Consider the following 16,836-nt stretch of genomic DNA (forward strand, 5'->3'; position numbering starts at 1 on the left):
ACGGTAGCTACCTTGTGCTTGGGCTTGATTAATTTGTATTGCTGAGAATTTTGTACCAAGATGGGTTGTGACTGTCATTAGGGGTCTGATGTATTCGTTTGAGATGAAATTTTACACTAAAAATTGAAAAATAATGAAAATTTTAATAAAAAAAATACAACCGACTTCAAAACCTAAAAACGTACCCACTAAACTAAAAAGCGAAAAATAACATCATAATATGTTCTACCTGCTGATCAGTATGAAGTCGGTGCTTAGCCGGTGTTGTCTTAATTTAAGCCATTTCTGACAGGACCACATGAAACAACACTGTCTGCAAAATCTAAATCTATAAGATATGCTCACATGGCTTGAATTAATACATCACCGGCTTAGCACCGACTTCATACTGATCAGCAGGTAGAACATATTATGATGTTATTTTTCGCTTTTTAGTTTAGTGGGTACGTTTTTAGGTTTTGAAGTCGGTTGTATTTTTTTTATTAAAATTTTCATTATTTTTCATTTAATATATTATGTTCATGGCATAAAATTATAGGCAATGTAGTATTTTAGCTAAAAAGTATAAATAATTTAAAACATATACAACTTATATATTTCAAAACATTTATTTTTTATGTACAAAATATACTGTATCGACAAAATTCACAGCAGGTGAAGTAGATATCTAACACGTAAACTAAAAATTGGAAATTCAGCTTGATTATACAAGTAGGTAATTTCACAGGTGGTAAGCGTATACAAAAACACTTTATTTTTAAATACAGGAAAACTTTCAATAACTAAATAATGAGCAAATAAATATAAACATAATATCTATAAATTAACTAGTATGCAACTATTAAGATTACCTATTCATTTTTCATCAGAACAACACTAGCCGTGAGTTTAGACATAATTACACAATTCAATTGAATCCTTCTTCATGGTTTTCATAGACGTAATTACTACCTATACTTCTACTACGTTATTCTCTACCTAAATAGGAGCATGAACCGAGCACTCAGAAAAAACATTATAAGGCAGGATTAGAGTTGATAGTCCATAATATTCTAGGCCCGTCTACTACATAGTTATACCTACTCCTAACACATTTTTTGTTAAAGTACAGATTGTGTTCTGTGTTTGTGTTATAGGTATGCTTTGTTCTCGTGACATTTCGCCGTGGCCGATGTACTCATTAAAAGGGGAATGTCCATCGGCGTAGGGTACAAAATTAAAGATGAATTGTCGTAAAAATGTCGTAAATCATTGTAGCAAACTTTTTTTGATAAAGTAATTTCGTTATTATAGTAAAATTATCAAGATTTTTTTGGATATAAGTAAACTGCCGGCTTGTAAGGTTAGGCCTTTCCCTATTGTATTATGCTCTTTGTTCTCGTCACTGTCTCGCTTTGGCCGACGTACAGTTTGTGTTATACTACGCTTTGTTCTCGTCACTGTCTCGCTTTGGCCGAGGTACAGTTTGTTTATACGCTTTGTTCCCGTGACTGCTTCTGCGTTGCCGAATGCCGCTCGCTGGAGCTGTGTATGACGAGCAACGCGGCCGCCACTCGCGCCGTCAGCTCCGCTTGGTTGAGCTCGTGCGCCCACGGCACGCGGCCCCAGCGCGACAGCTGCAGCAAACATACGCTTGTTGGTGCGAGGCCCAAGGGTTCTCCGACATTATCAGCCTCAGACCAATGGGGATGATGACTAGGTTTGAATATATTGATTTTTATGATACATTCGGGTAAATAAGGTCAATGTTAACTAATTTATACATAAAAATCAAAGATTGTCTGGATATTTGCAAAATAAATAAGATTATAAAATTTCAAAATCTATTAAATTTTTTTTATCGTAATTAGATGAAAATTCATACAGTTTTAGCTTCCTTACATTAAATGTGACATTTTTGAAAAAATTAACTATAAACATAAACGCACAAATAACAAAGATATTAGTAATTTTGTTTGAACGCCCATACAAACTTATCGATCAGCGAGCTAACGACGTCACTAAATCGTGCTATTTTGTATGGAGCGTTTTTCAGGGATCCGCGGCAGCTTAGCAAATCTGACCCTTTAAATCCCTGTAGCTCCGAAAGTAATGATCGCAGATACCCTGTTACTTTTACAAAATTGCTTTGCTATTTGTATACTCTTAATTTATATACAATTCAAAAAACTGTCATCATCCCTATTACCATTTGAACTTGTATCGCACTCAAATTCACCCATCGATCGTAGATCGTTAGATGGGCCTCAAAGCGTCACGGAATTGTCATTGGTTTCGCACATTGAGTACGTCATCACTCGTAACATATTTCTCTTTATTCATGTTGTGGATTGTGTTTTTACACTTCCAAAATGAACACGAAAGTATAATTAAGGGATTAAAATAAGAAAAAACAGTAAATACTTTTTTAAGTCCACGTCCACTCACAGTATGCGCTTGTTACGTACTAAGATAAAATGTGCGTGCACGTCTTTGGGTAATGACATAAAATTGTGCGTTCTTTAATAAGGTGGGGCCCATCTAACGATTTATATCGATGAATTCACCAACAAATTGTCTGTCGTTTTTTGAGGGGGGCGAGGTAAACTCACGTAAAAAAAATATTTAGCACCAATAAATATATCCTGTGTCCTTACACTACACACAACTATAAATTTAAATCGTGTAATTTTAATACAGTAAAAAATCGATTCTATGGATGCAATTTGTATATTACGTTAGATTGTGATCATATACTTTTAGGAGGGGTGACGTCTAGCGAGGCAGGTCCTATGGTAATTGGTCTGATTTATCAGCCTATTTTAAGTTAATTCAATATGGGCCAAGCCTCCTTACAGAAGAATTGCCGAAGCCCTACGGGAAGAATATGGGGATAAAATATAGCCTGACACTCACAAATAACGTGGCTTTTTAGTGCTAAAAGAATTTTCAAAATCGGTTTAGTAGATCCAGAGATTACTCCTACAATACCATAAATATTACCTATTTAACTTTAATAACATTATAGTAAATAATAATAGATAGGTCAGACTCATTACTCGGCACCAATGCGGGTAGGCTAGTCTAGGGAGAAAATTTTGAAATTATTTAAACGGCCACTGTCAGATGTTTATGAAAGCTTAGGTGACAAGCTATAGGTTTGTGCCCATAATTTTACTGAATAATGCTTCTTCCAATTTAAAAGATTAAATGTATTTCTTCATAATAGGTACATCATAAACAAATACTGATTTATAATAAACCAAAGTTTAAAAGGAATAGATGTATGATTTAGTAGCACTTACATAGTGTTACCTAATATAAAACAATAGAATTATTATACGTAACGCCAGCTATTCACGACCAAGTTTGCCATCAAGTCTGCAGGACGCGGATGTGGCCAGTAAAAAAATTTCGAAATATGGTTTAGGGTCTCAGGCGAATTAGATAGGGACCTGACTCGCCTGACCCCTTTGTCAAAGTATAAGATCCACGATCTAACGCGTTTATAAGAATTTTTTTTTTATAGAAACGATATTTCATTGTTGTAATTTTTTTCATCATGTATCTCAAAAACTGCCGGTTTGTTGTTGAAGTTGAATGACATAAAAAGATCAATAACTTCTGTATAAGATGAAATAACGTTCCATTTGTAAATATTTCTAACTTATTTATATCAAGATTGTAATAAAAACAATATGTAAAAAGAATTGATTCTTCAGCCGGAACAACAAAACATCAATCAAGTAATCGACTATTCTGTGTAATGGGACTAAACTAAACTAAATGTGTTTGTTAAAGCTGTATTAATGTGTGTAAAAATTACACGCGTATACATATGTTGCGATTCATATTCATACTTGTGTGTAGTGTAAAATATTTTTTATTGTGTATTTTCTATTTGTGAGTATACCTCATCCCCCTGAAAAAACGACAGACAATTTTGTTGGTGAATTTGGGTGTGATGCAACTTCATAGCTAATTACTCTATGTGTATGTATAAAAGAGCCGTGATAGCCCAGTGGATATGATCTTTGCCTCCGATTCCGGAGGTCGTAGGTTCGAATCCGGTCTGGGGCATGTACCTCCAACTTTTCAGTTATTTGCATTTTAAGAAAATAAATATCACGTGTCTCAAACGGTGAAAAAAACATCGTGAGGAAACCTGCCTAACTGAGAATTTCCTTAATTCTTTATGTGTGTGAAGTCTGCCAATCCGCATTGGGCTAGCGTGGTGGACTATTGGCCTAAGCTCTCTCATTGTGAGAGGAGACTCGTGCTTAGCAGTGAGCCGAATATGGGTTGATGATGATGATGCTTGACTTAAACTTGATCGTGAGTGGCTGGCGTTAGGAACAATCTGGTTATCGTAACTACGGCTGACCTAATTTCGAACTCGATATGTTGCGCGCTCCCTCTAATGTGTGTGAATTACGATAGTCCACAATTTATGACAGAAATGGACGGCAGAAATACATTTAACATTCCATCCAAGGCCGAATTAACCGCGTCGGAGCCCCTTTATCTTTTTCAAACTTTATCACCCCAAACCAATAGCCGTTAGTAACTTCTTGAAATATATTTTTAACACGTTTTATTAGGTCCGCTAGGGATATTAATTATATCTTTTTTCCTTACATCTCTTGATGGAAAAAGCCTACCTATTCGTCGCTTCAGATTTCGTTTGATAAGAAAACTCCCTGAAAATTTCGCTCGAACAGACATAATTTCAATTTTTTTTAATTTTGCTTTTATTTCTGCTTTCACTCAATCTAATTTTTCATCCTTTTTTAGTTTTTATCTTGTTACTAGCGGATGCCCGCGACTTCGTTCGCGTGAAACTCGATGTAAACTTTCAAATACCTACTCTACCCCTACCCTACCCCTACCCTACCCCGACCCTAACCTACCCTACCCCTACCCTACCTCTACCCTACCCCTACCTTACCCGTACTCTACCCTAACTCTACCTTACGTTGAAATTTTTCCTGAATTTTCTTTGCTATAAACCTCACAGAGCCTGAGACCTTTCCAACGAATGCAAAACCGTGGAAATCGGTTCGTGCGTTCTGGAGTTATAGCGTCAGGAAGGAAAACCCGACTTATTTTATTATTTACTAGCGGACGCCCGCGACTTCGTCCGCGTAAATTTCGATGTCAACTTTACTACTACCCCTACCCTATCCTACCCCTACCCTACCACTACCCCAACCCTACCCTACCCAACCCCTACATCTACCCTACCCCTACCCCAAACCTACCCCTACCTTACCTACACCCTACCACCATCCTACCCCTACCCTCCCCGTACCCTATCCCTTTCCTACCCCTATCCCACCCGTACCCCTATCTCACGCCTATCCTACCCTTACCCTACCACTTCCCTATCCTACCCGTACCTCTACCCTACCACTACCCTAAACCCGGCCCTAAACCTACCCTACCCCTACGCTTCCCTACCCGTACCCTACCCTACCCTGTAACTTCTCTATCTTACTCCTACCCCTAGCAAAATCGGTCCAGTCCTTCGAGAGTGGTGGTATGACCAAGAGAAATAGAGACTTCTATGCTAATAATATAAAGAGGTAAAGTTTGTGTGGTTGTAGGAGGTAATCTCTGGATCTACTGGACCGATTTGGAAAATTGTTTTACCAATAGAAAGCTACGTTATTTGCGAGTGTCATAGGCTATGTTTGATCCCCATATTCACACGGGAACGGGAACTACGAAAATGAAAGTGCCGGGCGTCATATAGCGGAATTTCTGCGTCTTTTAGAAATTTTGTATTATCTCCGAAACTATTAAAGTAATTAACATACTGTAAAGGGCAAATCTTATCTCCATAATATCCTTGTGATTATTAAATAATTTATTTTAATAAGGATTAAAGTTTAGTTGTATAAATAATGACGTAAACCTAAGTATATAAAATTAATAATTTTTAAAACACAAAAGGTACTATATCTGCTAATATATAGAAGATAGATATATGGTGTCGCGGACTTTTTTGTAGAACTTTTAAAGATACATAAAGTCTCTATACATTAATTTCAATTTTACACAATAGTTAAGGCAGCGCATGCGAATAAGTCTGTTTAAGAGGATTTTCAGTCCGACCTGTATGACAAAAACTGTGATAACTCGGCTAATATATATGATACCAATATAAAATATAGCCTATAGCACTCCCCGATAATGTAGCATTCTACTGGTGAAAGAATTTTTAAAATCGGACCAGTAGTTCCGAAGATTACCCCATTTAAAAAATGTGACAAACTTACAAACTTACAAACTTTACCTTTTTATAATATTAGTATAGAAGTATAGATATAGATATAGATATAGTAGACTAGCGGAGGCCCGCGACTTCGTCCGCGTGAAAGTCGATGTAAACTTTCAACTACCCCTACTCTAGCCCCACCCTATCCATACCCTACCCCTACCCTACACCTACCCTACCCCTACCCTACACCTACCCTACCCTACCCCTACCCTACCCACATCCTACCCCTACCCTACCCCTAATTTTCTTTGCTATAAACCTCACGGAGCCCGAGACCTTTCCAACAAATGCAAAACCGTGGAAATCGGTTCGTGCGTTCTGAAGTTACAGCGTCAGGAAGGAAAACCCGACTTATTTTTATATAGTAGATTATAGTATGTAGTTTCAGATCATGAGGCCCTGGATTCGAATCCTGGGTTGGGCTATATGAGAAACTGAGTTTTTCTCACTTATAAGAAATTTTCACTTGAAATTCTCAGCCTAGAGTTGGGAACTTGATAGTATTACACCCCAGTGCCTGTGAGAGCATGTTAATGGTAGTCGTCCCCAGATCTAATGTCATATCTGATAGTGGTTGTTAATGAACTTAACATTATCACCCAAAGTAGCATTTGAGCAGTGGGTTTAACCTCCATATCTTCTCTTTGTTAAAGAAGGAGGCCTGACCCTGTAATGAACCGTTAAAATAAACTGAAACTTCATAAAATTAAAACGTAAACATACCTGGAACTCTTCCTCCAATCTGGCCAATAGGACAGCGTCCTTTGCATCTAAATACCTGTCCACACAGGCCAGCATTAGTATGGGGGACTTTAGAGCTTCCACACCAAAGCACATAGCTGAAACAAACACATTTATGAAGAATGTCCATACATATAATAAACTCAGCACACATCACTTTGCATCTCAGACCAATTATCTTAAGACCTGACTCACTAGACTTTATCCTTCTGTCAATAGTTCTAGATCTAACGTGTTTATAAAAATGTGTCTTATAGAATTGATGTTTCATTGTGTTATATGAATACACGTGTATTACATATTAATATTCAAAAACATTACTTATATACGTTTTTTCCGACCGTCGTCGTCGTCCCGCTATCAACGAAAGAATCCTGGTTTTCATTCAAAAAGTTCCTAAATACCGACTTGGTAAAAAATATCTGGCAACGCTAATAAATATTTATATTTATTTATTTATCTAAAAATTTGTTACTGACTGACTGTGTTTGTCTGTATATACACCGGTAGAGGGAGAAAACGGGCAGTCTCTCATTGTTGTTGATGAAACAGTGACTTACTGCTATTACAGAAAGGATAAGGGACCTTACACTGACCATTTAAAGCAGGGAAATCAAATGACAAGAAATGTCGTGCAAGTACAGCTCTGGTGTCCGTTGTGATTGGTGGAGGCTCCAAGTTCTTGGACACTTCTTGTTTAACTTTAAACCTCTTGCAGAACCACTCTAATACAGGATCCCATTTTTCCTCTTGAAGTGCTCTTAATTCTTCTTCCTATGAAGAAGACAAGTTCTATATTATATTAATGAAATAAGGAACTAATAAAGAATAATTATCAGTCTTATATGTAAAGGTTCCTGAACAGATTTTGATAAAACTTAACACTAATATCATCATCTAGTGCAATAAGAATAATCTCAGATGCATCAAACTATTAATATATATCTATCATCCAAACTAGTTGAGCATTAATCTTTTTCATAATTAAGTAATTTGCCTTACATATCCCAGAAATCAACTATTTATAAAGTGTTATCTATAGTAATCTATACTAATATTATAAAGAGGTAAAGTTTGTAAGTTTGTAAGTTTGTAAGTTTGTAAGTTTGTAACAATTTTTTGAAATGGGGTAATCTTCTGAACTACTGGACCGATTTTAAAAATTCTTTCACCAGTAGAATGCTACGTTATCGGGGAGTGCTATAGGCTATATTTTATATTTCTATCATATATAACTACTGAGATATCGCGGGTTTTCTCTTACAGGTCAGACCGAAAAACTTACTTATTCGCATGCGCTGCCTCAACCATTGCGCATAACTGAAATAAATGTATGGAGGCTTTTTGAACCTTTAAAAGTTCTACAAAAAAGTCCGCGACGCCATATATCTATCTTTTATATTTTAGCAGATATAGTACCTTTAGTACTTTAATAAATTATTTAAATTTTAAACTAAGGTTTACGTCATTATTTACACAACTAAACTTAAATCCTTATCAAAATAAATGATTTAATAATCACAAGGATATTATAGAGATAAGATTTGCCCTTTACAGTATGTTAATTAGTTATATAGTTTCGGAGATAATACAAAATTTCTGAAAGTCGCAGAAATGCCGCTATATGACGCCCCGCTGTTTCAATTACGTGGTTCCCGTTCCCGTATGAATATGAGGACCAAACATAGCCTATGACACTCGCAAATAATGTAGCTTTCTATTGGTAAAAGAATTTTCCAAATCGGTCCAGTAGATCCAGAGATTACCCCCGACAACCACACAAACTTTACCTCTTTATAGTATTAGCATAGAAGTCGCTTGGGAAATTATAGTCTTTTGGTCATTGCACCACGCATAAAAGGCTGGACCAATTTTGCTGAGGGTAGGGATAGGATAGAGGTAGGGAAGGGGTAGGATAGAGGTAGGGTAGGGGTAATTTAGGGAAAGTGTAGGGTAGGGTAGGGTACGGATAAGGTAGGGGTAGTGTAAGGTAGGGGCAAGGTAGAGGTAGGGGAAGGAAATGGAACGTATAGGGTAGGGAAGGAGTAGGATAGGGGTAGGGTACGGGTAGGGTAGGGTTAGGGTAGGGATAAGGTAGGGGTAGGGAAGGGTTAGGGTTAGCGGTAGGGTCGGAGTAAGGTAGGGGTAGGATAGGGGTAGATTAGGGGTAGGGTAGGATAGGGTATGGATAGGTTACGGGTAGGGTTAGGGTAGGGTAAGGTGGGGGGAAGGAAGGGTAAGCATTAGCGGTAGGGTAGGAGTAAGGTAGGGGTAGGGTAGGGTAGGGTAGGGTAGGGTTGGGTAGGTTTACGAGCAGGGTAAGGTAGAGGTAGAGAAGTTTACATCAATTTTTACGCGGACGAAGTCGCGGGCGTCCGCTAGTATAAAATATGATCTTTGTTATCTATAGTAATATAAGATTTCATTGTATATTTGCATTGAATAGGATCTGAAAGTACTGAACTGATTTGAAAAATTCTTTCACTGTTGGTGCATGGTGAATCCATGGAATATATGATATAGCTATGACATTGTCTCTCATCTATACTCTATACTAATATTATAAAGAGGTAAAGTTTGTAAGATTGTAAGTTTGTCACATTCTTTAAATGGGGTAATCTTCGGAACTACTGGTCCGATTTCAAAAATTCTTTCACAAGTAGAATGCTACATTATCGGGGAGTGCTATAGGCTATATTTTATATAGGTATTATATATATTAGCCGAGTTATCACAGTTTTTGTCATACAGGTCGGACCAAAATCCTCTTAAACAGACTTATTTGCATGCGCTGCCTTAACTATTGTGTAAAATTTAAATTAATGTATAGAGACTTTATGTATCTTTAAAAGTTCTACAAAAAAGTCCGCGACACCATATATCTGTCTTCTATATATTAGCAGATATAGTACCTTTTGTGTTTTAAAAAATATTAATTTTATATACTTTGGTTTACGTCATTATTTATAAAACTAAACTTTAATCCTTATTAAAATAAATTATTTAATAATCACAAGGATAAGATAAGATTTGCTTTTTACAGTATGTTAATTACCTAAATAGTTTCGGAAAAAAATTACAAAATTTCTAAAAGACGCAGAAATTCCGTTATATGACACCCCGCGCTTTCATTTACGTAGTTCCCGTTCCCGTGTGAATATGGGGATCAAACATAGCCTATGACACTCGCAAATAACGTAGCTTTCTATTGGTAAAACAATCTTTCAAATTGGTCCAGTAGATCCAAAGATTACCTCCTACAACCACACAAACTTTACCTCTTTATATTATTAGCATAGAAGTCTCTATTTCCCTTTGGTCATGGGGTAGGGTGGGGGTAGGATAGGGGTGGGGTAGGGTAGGGGTAGGGTAGAGGTAGGGGTTGGGTTGGGTAGAGTTGAGGTAGTGGTAGGGTAGGGGTAGGGTAGGGTAGGGGTAGTAGTAAAGTTGACATCGAATTTTATGCGGACAAAGTCGCGGGCGTCCGCTAGTATTAATATATGGATAGAAATATTACTAACATCAGAATAAAAAAGTAGTGTGTCTGTAGCAATAAAATCGAGTAGGTAGCTTGTGATGTCATGAGAGTTGATTTTTCCTGGATTGTCTAACGCTGTGTTGCACAATGCTGTCTGTAACAAAAATAAAACGGGAATTGAATTACTTATGCCAAATACAAGAATGTGAATTTTTAGCCTAATACTGATCATCACTATCATGCAACCAACAACATCTCTCATAAAGAGAAATTGACAAATGTCGACCAAAGGTGGCTGAGCTCTTGATAATTCTAGTTATGCCACTATTAAATCATATTTGTCTTTTCTCTTCACAAGATTATATGTTGTTTGTTGCATGTTAAGCCTTACAGAAGCTAAAAATACTCTGGATTTTTAAAACTTATAAAAGAAATATATTTTAGAATTTAAAACACCAAAGATACTTGCAAGATAGCATGATAGCAGGCTGCACTATCACTTGGTTGCGAATCAAACTCAACCACTAATTTGTCCAAAATATAAGGCCTTAGATTGCTCAGAAGATTCCAGGTCTTCCACAATAACTCTCACGGGTAATAGTGACAGGGGAGTTGGCCTCTCTCTGTGATGTTCAAAGCTAAAAATGTTGCCTTTGGACAAGGATTTTTCTGAATACTTCTTTAAGTACAACCACCACCAGCCTTCAAGTACTATCAACTTCAGGTATGCATATGAAATTACAGGTGCAGCAAAGCTCAGGGAGTTAACAGGTGCAAGACAAGCTGCTGAACAATTCGCACTATTCCTGGAAAAAGGAAGTAAGTGATTTTGACCAACTTTTCAGGAGCTTAAAAAAACTGTCCTATATTTTTTTTATGAGTTCTAGAAAAAAGTTTCAAAGAGAAAATCGTAGGTCACAGTTGCCTTCAACTACGCGTGTTATTTAATTTAGGAACGGCTTGATGTACTTCGAGATATTCTAAAAAAATACGGTTACACCGATATTCCACAAAACATAAAGAATATTTGCAGGAGTAACTACAATTACTGTTTTTTTGTTATGTGTTTTGAAATATATGAACTAATTTATCTCTACTTACGGCTTTATACTCTCCTATTTTTAATTATAATCTAGAGTTGTAAGTATAATCACGATGTTATTTAACGGAAAATCCTTTTTTGTACATAGAGTTACGTATTTCCAGGGAGCCATTTATTTTAGAATTGTTAGTGTATTTAAAAATATAGCTTTTATAATGCGGAAAGTAACTGAATATTCAATTTGTATCATGTAATACCTATTTCTTATAGTAAATAGTCTATTATGTGCGTATATTTAAGTCAAAACTATAAATATAGGGACAAAATTTATTTAGAGGAAATGAAAATAAACAGGGTTATTATTAAGTTTTTATTATTTTTAAAGAAATGTTTATTGCATCCATAATCAGCTTAATCAAGAATAGTGATATTTTTATTAACCTTCATTATCCTCAACTTCGGAATCGGACTCGGTGGCAGCAGATTGAGTACTTAAACTTTTATAAAACGTCTGGTAGTGTGGAGGTATGTAATTATATTTACATAGACTCATCAAATCTTTGTATAATTTTTCAGGTATCGGTAGCGGCGCATCGTATATTTGCACTAATGCCTGATGTGTTTCAAAAGGCTCGCTGCATGCAGCTCTTTTTTTTTCTCATGACTCTTCCGCTTCTATTTGTATCTACAATTATTGGTGTCTCATCATCGAATGCATATTTTATTTGCAATTTCCCCGGACATTGAGGACCTGCCGAAATCTCTTTAACTTTATTCCAACTCACTTTATTTCCGAAGTTATCTTTTTCCCAGTTTTTATTGTTGACTACAAGCTTTTTGAAAACGAAAAAAATGTCTTAAGTCATTTCTTTGACGTTGTATTTTTCCCCTTGTACTGTATAGAGTACGTGCATCGAGCCACCCTCATTTTGAGTATGACCTTCCTGTAAAAATCTGTGCGTAATTTTTATACCTAAATCAAAAATCATTTATTTCAAGTAGGCTCAGTTTACAAGCACTTTTGACACGTCAGTTGACCATTTGTAAAGATTCTACCACCGGTTCGGAAGGCAAATTATGCTGAGAAGATACCGGCAAGAAACTCAACAGTTGCTCTTTTGAAATGAAAAAGTCATACAGTGTTATAATTTACAATTGATAACAATTACAGTTTCTTATAGTTTTACTTCCTGTGTGAAGGTGGAAGCTGATCCAACGGCCTCCAAGAATCTTTATCATTAAGGAACTCATCAATGTTGTAGTAACCTCGACTAAGTCAATGTTTTTTAACACATTGCTTAAAGCTATGCATTGGCAGGTCCATCACAGTCTTGGAGATCTTATTATAGAAAGAAAGAAGAAGAATTCTTTGGAGACGATATGCAGAAATAACTAACTTATGCCCGTGTCTAGTAAGACGTGGATATAAATCTCCTTTTCGTTTGTACAAGTTAATATTTGTGTGTGTACAAAAACAAACCGATTACGATTTTGTCCAGTGCAGTTATCCGAATAAAAAGAAATTAGAATTAAAGACTTTGATTCCTTTCGCAGCTTCACCTTGTAGATAACACCATAGACAGCTGGCTATTTCATTGGCACCTTTTTTTGCTATTTGGGCATGCCAAACATAATAATGACTACTTTTAGTCAATATGTTATATACTGTGTAATTAAACACTGGGTACTTGCGTTTATAATGGAAAACTCCAACCTCTGATTGCGGTAAGTTTAATACTTTTTCCAAATCAAAACAAGTCACAGCGTTTTCTTTAGGACCTAATTAGGAAATAATTATTCTTTTTCTTGGTTTTTAATTTTTCTTATAAGCTCCTTATTTTTTATGTGCTTTTCATATTCTTCTTTCAACTGTTCAGTTTTTTCAGAATCATTCAATCATTTTTTGGCTGGAAGAAGCCAATATTAAATTTTGTAGTAAATATATTATAGTACCATCTCTCGGATGCTGGAGTAACATCTGCGATCGAGGTTTGTTCGAGCCTACTAGAGCAACACGTGTTGGTTTCCCTTTAACGTATTTTAAAATATAATCCCACTGACGCTCATGATTAGCTAACTGCCAGTAGCTTTCGAATGCAAGTTTTCTTTCTGATTGATCAATTTTTTCGGTGCACTTTTTTTTACATGTATATGGATCACCTATTTTGTTTCGTTCTATTTCTTTTTTAGCAGATTTAGAATGGTAACGTTTTCCAGAATTTTTCAATAGTTTATTTTTGTTTACTTGCCACAAACTTTCATCTCTAACTCATTTACGACTCTTTTATGACTTTTTGTTAATGGTGTCTCATTGTCTTAAAAAGTATTTTCATCATTAAGATACACCGTGAACTGTGATGCGATAAAGTTAATCTGTGAGGATTGTGCTGAATCCTCATTGGAATTCGATGACGACGGTATTCAAAGATTTTGATTCAAAGGTTTTATGTTTTCGCAGTAAAGGGTACTCCTTTCAGTGACATCAAATATACTATTATCATTTTCAATATGATCAACATTAATGTGGCAACTATTGTATATTATAGAAGTTGACGCTACAATATGAAATTTCTCATAATGTGGTGTCTTTTTTCCGGAGGTAATATCTATTTCGCTTGGAGGTCAAACAAATAATCTGTTTTTCTTTCGATTCATCTACAATAGCTGTATACTCATTCAGTTTATTTTCTTTAGGTTACATTGTACATTTCTTAAAATCTCTTTGAATGAATCAGGGGTAGTTATCTTTGTAATAGCAAGACGTGATGCGTGCGGTGTAGACATAATGACATCAACAGATGATTTTGGACTACCTGCTTCAGGATCTCCACTTATTGGAGGCTTTAATATCACCTCAGCATCGCTTTTAGTGCATAGATATTTTCATCAGAATCGAATGAATCAGTTTCAGGAATATACTCTAAAACATCTGGTGAAAATGGCTCCTCTAATTCTTCGTAACTGTTATCTAATAATCGTACTAAACTAATCGACGAGCGAGAGCGAGCCGCGAGTGGTGTAGGTACTACTGTTGCGTGCCTTGTATTGTTAGATGCAATACATCGAATAAGTATTTTTTTCTATATACGACACTAAAATAGTTTATTTTTTACTTCATTTTAAATACACGAACACATTCTTAATTTTTTAAAGCATAAATTCAAAATTACCCAAAATAAGATATGAAATGTTTCGTGTAATAAAGAAATAACTGAAACTACACTTTACGCATTGTGAAGTTTTGCCGGGTGGAAAGTATGTAACAATAATCACACATAAACTATCAGCTAAATTTTTCGTAGAAGAAATAAGTAATTAGAATTACACAATAGTCCAAGATTGTAAAATATAGGAACAAGTATTTAAGTTTATTTGCGTTAAACATTTTCTTGTAAATCTTCTTTTAAAATTTACGTAAGCATAATTATGACTTTAAGAACGGTATAATTATAAAGCGAATAAATGTAAATATACATATCTCTATTTTATGCTGGAATTTTATGTTTTCTAAAGTCGTAAAATTTTAGTATTTTTGCATTTATTCCTTCATTTTTGTCGATAGCTTCACGATATTTTGACAGAAGGTGTAAACCATTATGCTCGCTTTATTTACGTAAAAAAACATTTTTGACGCAAGTGTAGTTACGTCTTTTTTACAGGGGTAGTGCGAATTAATTACCAAGTGCATTGTTGGCTGAGCTATATGTTCGGTTTGAGCATCCCATTCTGCGGCGATGGCCCGCGCTAGTGGCTCTGTGTTAACCGCCAGTACCCGACCGTTTGGAGTCTTCAATCTACGGTGATCTAAGGTAACCTCCCATTTCTTTTCATTCTGTATTATGTCAGTCCTCCGGTAAAAACGTTTGTGAGAAGCTAAAACATTACATATTTCTAAGATATATTATTCAAACGAATAAAAATAGAAGTGAAAATAATAATTGCTTACCATATCGCTGACATCTAAACAAAGTTGAACATTGTTTTGTAAACATAAATTTGGTTAACGAGTTGAGCATAATAATGTTTTAATTTTTATCCTAGTTTAGTTTAGATAGACGAATCTGTGTTTATCTATTTAGAGGTTATATATTGTATTGTTTGTTTTGTTTTGATTCTAGATTTTTATTTTTTAGGAGCAGTCATTTATAGAGTTGATCAGTTGAGACTAGAGCACAGATTAGTTATTAGTTACTACCACAGACCACAAATGAAGGTTACTACTAGAGTCGCAGAAAGACACAGACGACAAATGTGAAATGAAGCGATAAAGTTATACTAAGCCAAGATTCTATTATCTATGGACCAAGATATACTTTACGCAGTACGCTTTGACTATTTAGACTATGGAACTGTTTCGCAACTCAAATTCACCAACAAAAAGTCTGTCGTTTTTTTTTTGGGGGGGGGGGGGTGTGGAATAGGTAAACTCACACATCGAAAATATTTAACACCATTAAATATATTCTGTGTCATACACTACACACAACTATACATTTGACTCGCAATACACACACACGCGTAATTTTTAACAGACTAACAAACACATCACTTATACTATTTACAGAATATATACATAGAATATTCGATTACTTAATCGATTTTTTGCCGTTCTGTCAAAATAATCGATTCTTTTTAGAAATTGTTTTTATTACAAATTTGATAAAATTAAGGTAGAAATACTTACAAACATAACACCATCTTTTACTAAACAACAAGTATTTGGCCGTTTTTTTTGCCATTCACCTACACAAACCGGCATTTTTAGGGAGCTCTTTACACGACGAAAACGATTACAACAATGAAACATCGATTCTATTTTTGATTGCCACGGTTAGCAGTTAGAGGCAGGTCCTGATATTAATGGTCGAAGGCAGCAACAAATAATATATTTCCGTTACGATTCGTCTGAGGTTCAGATAAATAAAAAAAATATGTAGACGGATGTAGATTCAAAATCAAAGAATACCTCACCACGGAATAAATACTACTTTCACTTATTTTTTTAATTATCTGTGTATTCTAGATTCTTGTTTGTCTCAGGGTTCCCAACTTAGGGGTTTTCCTCCCAGATTTAGGGGGTAAATAAGTGAGGTGGGATTTTTTTAGGGGTCTGATTAGGAGTATTTTCAGGGATTTTTTACTCTATAATATGTATGTTTAAAATGGTAATATTAATATTTCTTTCTTGACCTAGTGACTTATAACGACGTATAATACGTAAATGATAATGTTATTAGATACGCAAAATCCGTTGAAACTTCATTACAAAGTAACGTAGCTAGTGAAGACTAGCCGACGACCGAACATTGTTTT

The 16,836-nt window shown here is 35.5% G+C and overlaps 1 protein-coding gene across 1 annotated transcript; it reads right to left on the minus strand.

Annotated features, from left to right (window-relative positions):
* Positions 1-589: 589 nt before the first annotated feature.
* LOC112052228 (ATP synthase mitochondrial F1 complex assembly factor 2) lies at positions 590-15,623 on the minus strand. Its single transcript, XM_052890714.1, has 6 exons — positions 15,470-15,623; positions 15,203-15,396; positions 10,525-10,635; positions 7,600-7,777; positions 6,986-7,101; positions 590-1,616 (listed from the first exon to the last, which is right to left on the minus strand). Exons 1-6 carry the CDS (start codon positions 15,537-15,539, stop codon positions 1,470-1,472), a joined length of 816 nt encoding a protein of 271 aa, XP_052746674.1. The 5' UTR covers positions 15,540-15,623; the 3' UTR covers positions 590-1,469.
* Between the last annotated feature and the right edge of the window lie 1,213 nt (positions 15,624-16,836).

Source organism: Bicyclus anynana, chromosome 3, assembly GCF_947172395.1.
Source record: "Bicyclus anynana chromosome 3, ilBicAnyn1.1, whole genome shotgun sequence".
Classification (NCBI taxonomy): domain Eukaryota; kingdom Metazoa; phylum Arthropoda; class Insecta; order Lepidoptera; family Nymphalidae; genus Bicyclus; species Bicyclus anynana.